The 13,152-nt window shown below is 42.0% G+C and overlaps 1 protein-coding gene across 4 annotated transcripts in view; it reads left to right on the top strand.

Moving 5' to 3' along the window:
* Window positions 1-13,152, top strand: part of TAPT1 (transmembrane anterior posterior transformation 1) — a 255,474-nt gene that overhangs the window by 231,102 nt on the left and 11,220 nt on the right. For all 4 annotated transcript variants that reach the window (XM_070757336.1, XM_070757340.1, XM_070757339.1 and 1 more), the window contains 3 exons: window positions 9,491-9,559; window positions 10,624-10,700; window positions 12,116-12,276. In XM_070757336.1, the coding sequence (XP_070613437.1) occupies window positions 9,491-9,559; window positions 10,624-10,700; window positions 12,116-12,276 (307 nt within the window). The remainder of the gene's footprint in view (window positions 1-9,490; window positions 9,560-10,623; window positions 10,701-12,115; window positions 12,277-13,152) is intronic.

The raw sequence follows: 13,152 nt of genomic DNA, 5'->3' as shown, positions 1-13,152 counted from the left end.
CACTGCTAATGGCATTTGCAAATATGGGGCAACAGCTCAAAGAGATGCAAACAGCTATAGCTGCCGTTAGTGCTGGAGTTACAGACTTAAAAGAGCAATCGAAATCACAAGATGTGAGAATTGTGAAACTGGAGGAGGGGAAGGTTCACCATGAGTCATGCATAAATAACTTAGAAGACAGACAAAGGAGGTCTAATCTGCGCTTAAGAGGCTTTAAGTAAGATTTTGCTGAGAGTAAACGTCTTATCCAAGCGATCCATCAATGGCTTTGTGAAAATAAAATCAAAAGTGACCCAAATGAATATGAGAGAGCGCACTGGGTATTAAACCCTCGGAATCCAGGCAATCAAAGAGACATTATTGTAAGATTTATTTCGGAGAGGAGGGCAGCAGAAATTTACTGAGAATTAAAGCAAACTCCAAATTTACATTATAAAGGCACTCCAATACGTGTTCTAAAAGATTTGTCTGCTGAGATGCTCCAGGCTAGAAACCAAATGAGACCTATTGCGAATCAACTATTTCAGAACGGAGTTCGCTTTACCTGGAAATACCCAGCGATAATAATAGTTTTTAAAGATTCCAAAGTTCTCCAGGCAAGATCCTTGGATGAGGGGAAGAAACTGCTTCAGCAACTGGGGTTTGATTTGGATTTAAATCTCCAGGCATCGTTAGCGAAGGAGAAACCAGCAGTAGAGGAAGAAAGAGAAAAAGAAGACCCGATTCGAGACCTGTTTACAGCTCAGCCAATTCGCACAGCAGATTAAGAAAAAGATGAAAAAATTGCAGCCCTACAAAAGGAGCTGGCATTACTCCAGGAAAGAGAAAAAAAAGAAGAAACTAGAACTACACGCCAAAAGAGAAAATAAGAACTGAACTATTAATATGGTATTATTGTTCTCAACTAACTTGCTTCTTTGTGTATTTTATTCTAACTAACAAGGGATAAAGAGGGAAGGAGGGGGGATTTCCTTTACTGTTTTTAAAGGGGAAAAGTGGGGGGGGGGTTTCCCCAGTGGAATGCAAATCCAGGGGTGCCTCTTGGATAAATGAAAATTCTTTTCGTTGCCTCCCCCTTGGGGGGGCGCAGGGGAAGAGGCACTAGGATGGGGGTTCAAGGCAATTAACAAAGACTTTTCCACTAGGTTCTGTTTTGCAGGAGGGGGAAACACATTCAAAAGTATGTATAATGGGTGAAAAGGTTTTATTGTCATTAAATGTGAATGGAATGACATCGCAGAAAAAACGTTATAGAATTATGAAATTGGCCAGGGATAGTAGAGTTGATTTTTTGTTTTTATCAGAAACTCATAAAGGAAGGAAAAGATCAGATAAATTAGTTAATAATAGTGACTGGAAATGGATTTATGAATCTAGAGGGAACACAAAAAGTAGAGAAGTTGCAATTCTGATAAACCAAAGAGTCCCATTCAAATTAATTAATATTAAAAGTGATAAAGATGGTAGAATGTTATTCATTAAGGGGAAAATAAATAATAAGGTAATAACCTTAGCAGTAATTTATGCTCCTAATGCAAATACAAAGCAATTCATAATAAATGTAAAGTGTAAGTTAGATAATTTCGCAGAAGGCATAGTGATCCTTGGAGGTGATTTTAATTTGGAATTAACAGCAGGGAGGGGGAAAAAGAAAAAGTTACATTTAAATAAAATTAATATCTTGGACCTCCATGCAAACGCGGCAAACGGATACATTTTATTCAGCAAGACATAATAAATTTAGTTGTATTGATTATATATTAATGAATAAAATGGGGGAGGCACACCTCAAGAGAGCTGAAGTTAAAAGTATTTGGTTATCAGATCATGCTCCATTGTTATCAGTGATTGAAATGGATGCTAATAGACAACAAAGGATCTGGAGATACAACCCTGTGGTTTCGGTTAGTGAAAAAAATAGACTCAAATTACAAAAGGAATTCTTTAATATTAACAAAACAGGAGAAATTAAGCAAACAATAGTTTGGGATACACACAAGGCTTTTATAAGAGGTAATTGCATTAGCACTGAAGCTTTTATTAAAAAATCTTGGGAAGTAGAAAGAGAAAGAATAATAAAAGAGATAGACATAATCCAAGAGAGCCTGAAAATCACAAGAAATAGAGCCTGGAATACATTACTATTACTTAAGAAAAAGAAACTACAATCTCTTGAGGAGGAGAAATGGAATAAAATGAAGATGATTGTAAAACAGAGAATTATGGGATGGGGGAACAAATCAATGAAACAAATGGTACATTATTTGAAAAAAAGAAAGGAGAAATCCTATATCCCTGCTTTAAAGGATAAGGATGGTGCAATAAAACGTAGTAATATTGAACTGGAAAAAATAATGAGAGATTTTTATGGAAATTTATATAAAAAAGAACAAATCACAATGCAAATTATAGAAGTTAAGGAGAAATTAACGGAATAAGATAGACAAATTTTAAATGCAAAAATAACAAATGATGAGATATCTAGAGTTATTAAAGAGTTAAAACCTGCTAAAGTTCCAGGCCCAGATGGTTTTATTGGTGAATATTATAACACTTATAAGAATGAATTATTACCGCATTTGGAGAAATTGTTTAACAATGTTTTTCAGACCTTCGACATTCTACAGTCATGGAAAATTTCAGAGATTATAACTATCCCAAAGCCGGATCATGATTTAATGGACCCAGGTTCCTATTGTCCTATCAGCTTACTTAATCAGGACTATAAAATATTTATGAAAATATTGGCAAACAGGATAGAGAATATTTTACCAAAGATAATTGGAGAAGACCAATATGGATTTGTTAAAGGAAGAAAGATTTACGAACCAATTAGAAACATTGTTAATGTGATATACCATGCCACCACTACCAAAAGAAAACTAGGTATTTTAAAGTTAGATGTGTACAAAGCTTTTGATAAAGTTAACCATGATCACTTGTTTCAATTGTGTAAAGATTTAAATATGGGAGACAACTTTTGTCAAATTATAAAAGCAATTTATAAGGATAATATAGCTTATACAGTGGTACCTCGAGATACGAGTTTAATTCGTTCCGGACCTGGGCTCTTAAGTCGAGCAGCTCTTATCTCGAACGACTTTTCCCCATAGGAATTAATGTAAATAATTTTAATTGGTTCCAGCCCTCAAAAAACTCACAAAGTTAGTCTAAATTATGCAGAAAGACATGTTTTTAATGAAGAAATGTACATGTACATATAAATGAATAATGAAGTTTCTTTCACTTAACTTGTAAACTTTCTTAAACTTTTAAATTTACATATGTTCAACTTCTCTGCCACCCAATCCTGTAGGACAGAGGTCCCCAACCCTTTTTGCACCAGGGACCGGCTTTAAGCGATCAAGAGAGGAATGGGTGAATGAATGGACGGAGGGTAGGAAGGAAGGAAGGAAAGAGGGAAGGGACAGGAACAGAGGAAGGAAGCAAGGAAACTTATGAAAGGGGAGAGTAAGAGAGGAATGAGTGAAGGGAGGGAGGGAGGGAAGAAGGTGGGAAGGAGAAAGAAAAGAAGAAATAGAGGAAGGGAAGGTAAAAGAGAGAAAGAAAAAGAGCAAGAAAGAAAGCAAGAAAGAAAGAAAGAAAGAAAGAAAGAAAGAAAGAAAGGGGGAAGGGACAGGAACAGAGGAAGGAAACAAGGAAACTTATGAAAGGGGAGAGTAAGAGAGGAATGAGTGAAGGGAGGGAGGGAAGGAAGAAGGTGGGAAGGAGAAAGAAAAGAAGAAATAGAGGAAGGGAAGGTAAAAGAGAGAAAGAAAAAGAGCAAGAAAGAAAGCTGCAAGCACCCCCCCGAGCCCCCCAGGCCGGCTGCAACCTTTTAAAACACGCGCGCCGCTTCGCAGCTGTCTCCTGAAGCCGAACGCGGAAGTTAGCGTTTGGCTTCAGGAGACAGCTCCTTGGCGCTTGTATCTCGAATTTGGGCTTGTAAGTAGAACAAAAATATCTCTCCCCTCCCAGCTCTTATCTCGAGTTGCTCTTAAGTAGAGCAGCTCTTATGTCGGGGTTCCACTGTATTAGGGTAAATGGTAATAGAACAGAGAAGGTTAAAATTCAGAACGGAACTAAGCAGGGTTGTCCACTATCCCCAATGTTATTTGCATTGGCAATTGAGGTCTTAGCAAATAAAATTAGAAACGACAAGGAGTGGAGAGGTTACCAAATAGGAAAACTTGAATTAAAACTAAATCTTTTTGCAGATGATGCTATAGTATTGACTGAAACCTCAATTGAAATGATGAAAAGAATAAAGATTTTACTCCAGGAATTTAAAGATCAGTCGGGTCTTACAGTTAATATAGAGAAATCAGAGATAATTTGTTTAAATACAGGCCCTAAAGAGCAAATTGAGATACGAAAAGTGTCAGGATTGAAATTAGGATGTAAAAAAATGAAATATTTAGGAGTTTGGCTGTTAAAAAATCCTAATAAAATTGCAATGGTTAATTATAACTTAATATGGAAGATACTTCAAAAGCAGATAAAAAACTGAAAGAAAAAAAGGTTGAGAAGAATGGCAAAGATTAGAGCCCTTAAAATGATGATTATTCAAAAAATGATGTATTTATTTCAGGTTTTACCAGGTACCTTTCCTGGGGCAAAATTGAGAGAATGGGACAGTAAATTAAACTTTTGGATTGAAGGAAACAAAAGGCCTAGAATAAGGAAAAGATGGCTGTTTGCCCACGAGAAAGAGTGGGGGTGGGGAAGCCCAAGCTTAGAGTTATACAGTGATCCCCCGGGTATTGCGATCCCGATCATTGCGAAATGGCTATATGGCGATTTTGCAACCCGGAAGTAAAAACACCATCTGCGCATGCGCGCCCTTTTTTCTATGGGCACGCATGCGTAGATGGCGCCGGGCAGATCAGCTGCTGGGCGGCTTCCCTAGGTCTTCCCTCTCTTGCTGGCGGGAGGGCGAGCGGCGGGCATCAGCGAGGAGTTTCCCCACCGCCCACGCAAACTCCTCGCTGCCACTCGCCCGCCCTTCGCCCGCCCACGCCGTTCATTCTCGCCGCTTCCCAGCTGAGTCCTGAAGCGAATTGGCTTCAGGACTCAGCTGGGAAGCGCGAGCGAGCGGCGCCAGCGAACGGCTTGTCCGCCGCCTGCCTGCCCGCGCGCCTGCCCTTCGCCCGCCCACGCCGTTCGCTCCCTCTTGCTGGCGGGAGGGCGAGAAGCCCCCCAGCACCCGCTCGCCCGCCCTTCGCCCGGCCACCCGCCCTTCGCTCGCTGCTCGCCCGGCCACCCGGGTTCGGGGGGGTGCTGGCAAGCCCCCCATGCCGGCGGCGACGTTTTAAAACAGCCGCGCGGCTTCCCAATGAGTCCCGAAGACAAACGCGGAAGTTCGCCTTTGACGTTTGTCTTCGGGATTCAGTTGGGAAGCCGCGCGGCTGTTTTAAAACGTCGCCGCCGGCATGGGGGGCTTGCCAGCACCCCCTGGACCCCCAACCCGGGTTTGGGGGGCTGCTAGGAAGCCCCCCATGCCGGCGGCGACGTTTTAAAACAGCCGCGCGGCTTCCCAACTGAGTCCCGAAGACAAACGTCAAAGGCGAACTTCCGCGTTTGTCTTCGGGACTCATTGGGAAGCCGCGCGGCTGTTTTAAAACGTCGCCGCCGGCATGGGGGGCTTGCCAGCACCCCCCCGAACCCGGGTGGCCGGGGCGAGCAGCGAGCGAACGGCGGGTGGCCGGGCGAAGGGCAGGCGAGCGGCGGGCGAGCGGGTGCTGGGGGGGCTTCTCGCCCTCCCGCCAGCAAGAGGGAGCGAGCGGCGTGGGCGGGCGAAGGGCGCGCGGGCAGGCAGGCGTCGGACAAGCCGTTCGCTGGCGCCGTTCGCTCGCGCTTCCCAGCTGAGTCCTGAAGCCAATTCGCTTCAGGACTCAGCTGGGAAGCGGCGAGAATGAACGGCGTGGGCGGGCGAAGGGCGGGCGAGCGGCAGCGAGGAGTTTGCGTGGGCGGTGGGGAAACTCCTCGCTGATGCCCGCCGCTCGCCCTCCCACCAGCAAGAGGGGGAAGACCTAGGGAAGCCGCCCAGCAGCTGATCTGCCCGGCGCCATCTACGCATGCGTGCCCATAGAAAAAAGGGCGCACATGCGCAGATGGTGTTTTTACTTCCGGGTTGCAAAATCGCCATATAGCCATTTCGCAATGATCGGGATCGCAATACCCGGGGGATCACTGTATAACTCTATGCTCGGGCTTCCCCACCCCCACTCTTTCTCGTGGGCAAACAGCCATCTTTTCCTTATTCTAGGCCTTTTGTTTCCTTCAATCCAAAAGTTTAATTTACTGTCCCATTCTCTCAATTTTGCCCCAGGAAAGGTACCAGGTAAAACCTGAAATAAATACATCATTTTTGGAATAATCATCATTTTAAGGGCTCTAATCTTTGCCATTCTTCTCAACCTTTTTTTCTTTCAGTTTTCTATCTGCTTTTGCATATGTTCTGGGAGTGTGTTGAAATTCAGAAATTTTGGAAGGAAGGGCAGAACGAAATAAATAAAATGCTAAATATTAATTGGATAATTACAAAAGAAATAGCGATATTAATTAAACAACGAGAACTAAGAGATTTTAAAGAAATAAAAACTGCAGCACTGGAAAGCGCTCAAGCGGTAGTGGCATTGGGTTGGAAAGAGTCTATAAAATGGACACTACAGAACTGGTACTGGTACATGGTGATCACATTCATTTTGAAATCATGGAAATAAGATTAAACAACTTTGATGAAAATAAATTGGAGAAGCTGATGGCATGATGGAATAAGGTGAAAGGTTATATGCTGAGTAGAATGTGTGATGAAAATGTGAAAAATAAACTCCAATCGCTCTTTCAATAATAACAAATGCAAAGTAGAGCTAAGGATATATATATATATATATGTATATATATTTGTTTTCGTAGATTTTCACGGGTACAGGTATGATGGTCTTGGTATATTCAGGTTTCTTCCCGTGTAGGATTTGGAAATTTCTGGCGACGTTTTGATGAGGTCTCACTCGTCATCTGTAGGCTGGTGTTTCTGTCCTTCTTCTAGGGCGAACACTGCGAGACCTGAGCTGCCTTCCTTCTATAAATACTGGTGGCTGGGTGTGGCTTGATGGCTCAGCAATTGCCTGCTGTGTAGAAACTTCCTGGTGAGTCAGTGGGGTAATGCCTGGGGTCGTTGATGTAGCTGAGGTATGCTGATTAGTTAATGGTTGTAGATTAGGCGTGATATCCTGAGTAGTTGAAGCTTGCAGGCTACTTGATTGTTTTGCAATGTGTGTTCTGAGTCTGGTTTCTACCGTGTTTCACCGAAAGTAAGACAGCGTGTTATATTAATTTTTGCTCCCAAAGATGTGCTACGTCTTACTTTCAGGGGATGTCTTATTTTTTTTCAATTAATTGCATCCTGTATCCTGCTGCAGGAAAAATGCATCCAAACATGCAGCCGTATGTTGGATGTGTATTGGATGTGTTTAAAAACTAATTGATGCAGCATTTGGGGATGCAATTTATGGACAGCAGTGTTATATATGTTCTGTTCAGGAATGCTGCGAAACGAAAGGTCTCCTATGTCTTACTTTCAGGGGATGCCTTATATTAGGCAATTCTATGAAACCTCTCCTATGTCTTACTTTCGGAGGTGACTTATTTTCAGGGAAACAGGGTATGGCTGGGATACGTTTCAGGGCTGGTTTCCAGATGTCTGGTAGGCGGGAGGTATCATCTCGCTTGCTCATATTTTGGGGATGTTTTTCTATCTCGATGGCTTCCATGATTATTCTTTTGCTGTAGACAGTACCAAATTAATTTCCAAAACAGAACACTACAGCAAAAGAATAATCATGGAAGCCATCGAGATAGAAAAACATCCCCAAAATATGAACAAGCGGGATGATACCTCCCGCCTACCAGACATCAACTACTCAGGATATCACGCCTAATCTACAACCATTAACTAATCATACCTCAGCTACATCATGCCCACCACTGCCTCAGCCGAGCTGGGCAGCAAAGCCCTGACTTACTTTTGTAGTGAGAGGGCAGCAGGCAAGGCCAGGGGTGGAAGTCCTTTGTCGGTGCAGCAGAGGAGACCCTACTCCTCTGCTGCAGTGGGCGCTCCAAGACCATCCCCACAGCTCTTGTGCCACGCAAGGCAGGGACTCAGCTGAGGCAGGGGCGGGCACTCGGAGTGAATTTCCCTCAGCTGGGGGACAGGCAGCACCTGACTGCCCCCTGCCACAGCCGCTTGCCCAGCTTGGCTAAGACGGCTTCATTTTGAGCGCCCTTAAACCTGCCTGCCCATGCCTCAAGACCAGCGTGGTCTTCGGAGCGCCCCTGCCACCAGCCCTGGTATAAAAACTCCTGTGGCTGTGTAGACAGAGCCACGAAGGGAGCCAGGTGGCTGAAGCCGCCAGCCCAGGGACGCTGTAATGGCTGCCTGGCAGAAGGCCCCACTGTAGTTTTCCCCACACACACACACAAACCGTCCCTGTCCCGGCACGGTGCCTCTGCTGGGAATGGGGATGGTGGCGCGGCGATCACTGTGTCCTACAGCTGATATGCGGGCCAAAAGAAGGCCCCATGGCTGCCCCTGCCCCCTGGAAAAAATGGGTGGTTAACGGGGGTTAAGCGAATGGCCCGGACCCTCCCACCGTCCCACCCTCAGGAACCATGCTTGCCGCCGGGCAAACTAACCATCCAGGCTGCCCTCCTTCACTCCCTGTAAAATATTCCAATGGCTCTTGGTAATCGCTGTGATCCCAGGAGCTCGGTGTTGGGGGGTGTCATCTCTGGCTTCGGCAGCTTCTCCACCATCACTGAGGATGCACCACATGCATATCCCTTGCTGCCAGGCTTGTTGGCCTGCAATCACGCTGATAAGCCAAAGAAAAAAGCGCCCTTTCAAGCCATATGTCCACATGCCGGAAGAGACATGGAAATAGAGGCAAATTAGAGAAGGAATAGAGAAATGAGAGGGGGGGAGAAGAGGGAAACAAATGAGAGAGAGAAGGGGAGAGAAAGAAAAATAGAGAGGGAGTGGAAAGAGAGAAAAACAGAAATGAAAGAGAGAAATGAGAACAAAAGGGGAGAGAGAAAAAATGAGAGAGAGAAGGGGGAGAGGAGGAGGTACACAGAAATGAGAGGAACTTAGGAGGAAGAGAATAAGAGAGAAGGAAAAGAGAGAGAAGTGGAGAGAAAAAAAGAAAAGGGAAAGAGAGAAGTGGAGAGGAGGGAGGGAGGGAAGGAAGGCAAAAAGAAAGGAGACATTTCCCAGAGAAAATACTGAGAGCCACAAAAAGGTTACTATTACTATTTAATATTACACTATTTGGTTCAGAATACTTTTTTCCTTGTTTTCCTCCTCTAAAATCTAGGTGTGTCATATACACCGAAAAATACGGTATATAAGCAGGCTTCCAAGACTTCTTAGTACGTCAATGTTTTGCCTATTCCAGTGCTTTTTTCATAGTCTGCTCTCTACCTCCAGGCATATACAGACTACAGTGACTCTGTTTCCAGGAGAATGGGCTTTATTCCACTCCCACTGGCTGTTTTAGTAAGTCATGTTTGTTTGGGATTTTTTGCACATAGTAGCTAGGAAAATTGCCCCAGGGGATGAAATAAAATTTCACTGAGCATATTAGTTAATTAAAAAATAAAATAATATTGTATCTTATTTTAAAATTTGGATAACTATACTGTGATTGTGGACTTTGTGAACAAGATTTTCAGGTTAAATTGAGATGGCCCTCTGTCCTGATTTAGAATGTGGATTATTGTATGTTATTGAAATAAAATTGTGTGCCTCTGCTATCTGTTAAAATAATTTAACATGGGGTATCTTAAATATTAAAAAACCCCTAAATGAGCCAGACTATTTACCGGACTGCCTCCTCCCTCATACCTCACTGCAGCCAGTAAGGACCCACAGTATCTGCCTTCTCCAGGTCCCATCCGCCAAACAATGTCAAAATTTTGCAAAAAACCGTTAAGTACCAACTTTGAACTCTTATATTTTTTCAGCAACTTGAAGGAAAGTGCTGCAAATTGGAAGTCATTATTACAGCTGTGTACTTAGTACACCTGCCAAAAATCAACCTGAAAGGCCAAGTAGTTTTGAAACTACAGCAGCCTGATGATTGCTGTAAATTCATTTTTCAGGAATTTTTTTTGCAACGTTTGAGTCTGAACCATGGAAAAAGTAAGAGGACTAGGTACATGGGGTTTTGTCAGTTTATAAAGCCTTACAAGGTGTGCAGGTTCTCCAAATGTCTCCCACATACTACTGAAACCACCGTGTTCACAGCTTCTAGAGGTTGGTCCAAAATGTCATTTTTACTGACTCAGCATTTTCCAAACTTTATTTGAGGTCTCCTAGAATTCCCAATTTTTAGTCTTTTAAGCTAAAATTTTGCACAGCATAGTTTTATATCATAAAGAAACTATGTGCCAAATTTCATCAAAATCTGAAATGGTAAGGTGGGGACCACTGGTCCACTTCACATGGAATGAACCTATAGTTTTATTGTTGTTGTATTTATGATTATTGTTAGCATATAAATAATAATAATAATAATAATAATAATAATAATAATAATTCCCTGTTATTTCTCTGTCTAGCTTATTAGAGTTGTTACAAGTTCTGTAAAAGTCCAAGGGGTCTTGTCCTATTCCTGTGTAATTCTTTTCTGTTGTGGGTAAGTGCAAATTAAGTAATTGTGTAAAGCTTATCTGTAGCTATCAGAATACCAAAGCATGAAATATGTAAATGTTTTTACAACAAAGTCCCATTTTGTTATTAAAAATATATCAGCACAACAGAGTTGGTAATGAAATATTTAATACAAAGATTTTACAGTATAAATGTTTAGAATTAAGATTTCTTAATCATAATGATTATTGTTTAATCCCACAGTTTTAAATATACTTTGTCCCATTTAGCTTTTAATAAAATATTTTAATTAATTAAATACAATATTTGATGGGAAAAAGTACACAAAATTGAAAGAAACAAAAGAAAATAAAAGCATACAAGATGTACAGTATACTTGCAGATATACACATATTAATAAACTAATACCATGATTTATTAGTCATCCATGATTGATCTGCATTAATTCTGCAGACTGCTCAATGGTTGAAGCTACATGTTTATGTTTCCAAGGTTGGACAATAAGTCTTAGCTAATGTGTTTATTTTCTCTATCCAGAAGTCAATTCCTACTTTAAAACATGCTTCTAATTTATTTATTTATTGGATTTTTGTGCTGCACATAATGACGCTTGCTAGAAGGTTAAATTTCTAAAGAGGACAAAAAATGTATTTCACCGAATTATTGCCTACCATAACCTTTATTTTGAAAGCAAATCCTCAGAGAAGGGCGGCATACAAATCTAATAAATTATTAAGTTATTACTTATTATTTTTAATGGAGTCAATTTTCCACTAAGTACACTTGGTGTCATAACTTGATACCAGTGCCCAGTTCATGATTTAATTAAGATTTCCAGGTATTTGCAAACTATTATAGGAAGAATTTCATGGTGAATAATAATGGGAAATCATAAAATAAAATGTATTATCATCATCAGTACACTCTTACCCAGCTGACTTGAACATGGCATAAACCTCTCTATTCTTGGGTGTGGAAATACAGGGAAAGATATGAGAGAGCATGTTTTCCTGCCCTGCTGCCCCTGACACACTCAATGTTGCAGGGTGTGGCTGTTAGATCCTGTAATATGCTACAAGATAATTATAGGGAGACCTCCTTGAATTTGAACTCAGTAGTATCTGCCCCTCTCATCTTTAACAACAGCACTGATAGCTTGGTGGCAGTTCTTCATCTGCCTCAGATAGCTTTTTGCGAAAAACAGGACCATTTGTCTACACGGCCTGATCAAGGTAGGCAAACACATCTGAAGCCCCTTCTTGGAGGCACATGAAATTCTTTATCAAAATGAATCCAGACTCCTGTATTTGTCCTATATTTCTAATTAATGTACAGCAGATTAAAATTGTGTGTATATGCTGTCCTAATAAACAGCTTGAGGAAGCCTCTGGGGGAGGTGAATTTATTCAGGCCATGATATCTAATCCTTATTGTTTTCAGTTTAATATCACTTAAGGTACTCAACAGCATTGTATTACTGGGAAAGTCTTGCCATTATGTCAAAGAAGCAAACATGGAGGATAAGTTGTTCAACCCACCTCCTTTCAGCAGCCCAGGGAAATCTGTTGGCAAACCACACAGCAAGTACAAGTCTCCTCAGGGTAAGTGAAACCTTACTGTCCCCAGTATTAAGCAGACACATCTTATTTGACTCAGTAATAAAGTGACTGGTAGCATCTAAGGAGCTAAATCTTAATAGTTCTTAATAAAAGCAACTTTAGATGTTTTCCTCTTCAGAATAATTTTGCAGGGTTTGAAGTGCATATGAACCCTCAGCAGTCCTTTTATTCCGTCAGAGTCCTCAGACCACTCTCCAATGACAGAGCCAATGTTTATGGCCCATGCATGTGCACACATGCATTGTGAAGATGTGGTATGATCTCAAGGACAAATGGGATACCCTAAACTTTTGAGTCCCTCCCCAAATACCATTTTTTCCTGTAGTCTGGGAATTGTAACAATTAAAAACAACTTCAATGGGCCTCAAATGCTACCACTACATCCTTCCTCCAAAATCCAATAATTTGGCTCTGTTTGGCTTAATATTATTCTGACGGTTTCCGGTCACAATTCAAAGTGTTGGTTATGACTTACAAAGCCCTTCATGGCATCGGACCAGAATATCTCTGGGACCGCCTTCTGCCACACGAATCCCAGCGACCAGTTAGGTCCCACAGAGTTGGCCTTCTCCGGGTCCCGTCGACTAAACAATGTCATTTGGCGGGACCCAGGGGAAGAGCCTTCTCTGTGGCGGCCCCGACCCTATGGAACCAACTCCCCCCAGATATCAGAGTTGCCCCCACTTTCCTTGCCTTTCGTAAACTCTTAAAAACCCACCTCTGTCGTCAGGCATGCGGGAATTAAAATATTCCCTTCCCCTAGGCTTATAAAATTTATGTATGGTATGACTGTATGTATGACTGATCTCTTAAATTGGGTTTTTTAGATTTTTTAATATTAGATTTGTTTACGTTGTC

This window comes from Erythrolamprus reginae, chromosome 7, assembly GCF_031021105.1.
Source record: "Erythrolamprus reginae isolate rEryReg1 chromosome 7, rEryReg1.hap1, whole genome shotgun sequence".
NCBI classification, from domain to species: Eukaryota; Metazoa; Chordata; class Lepidosauria; order Squamata; family Dipsadidae; genus Erythrolamprus; species Erythrolamprus reginae.
The sequence above is the reverse complement of the archived record's forward strand: the minus strand, read 5'-3'. Positions and strand labels throughout refer to the sequence as shown.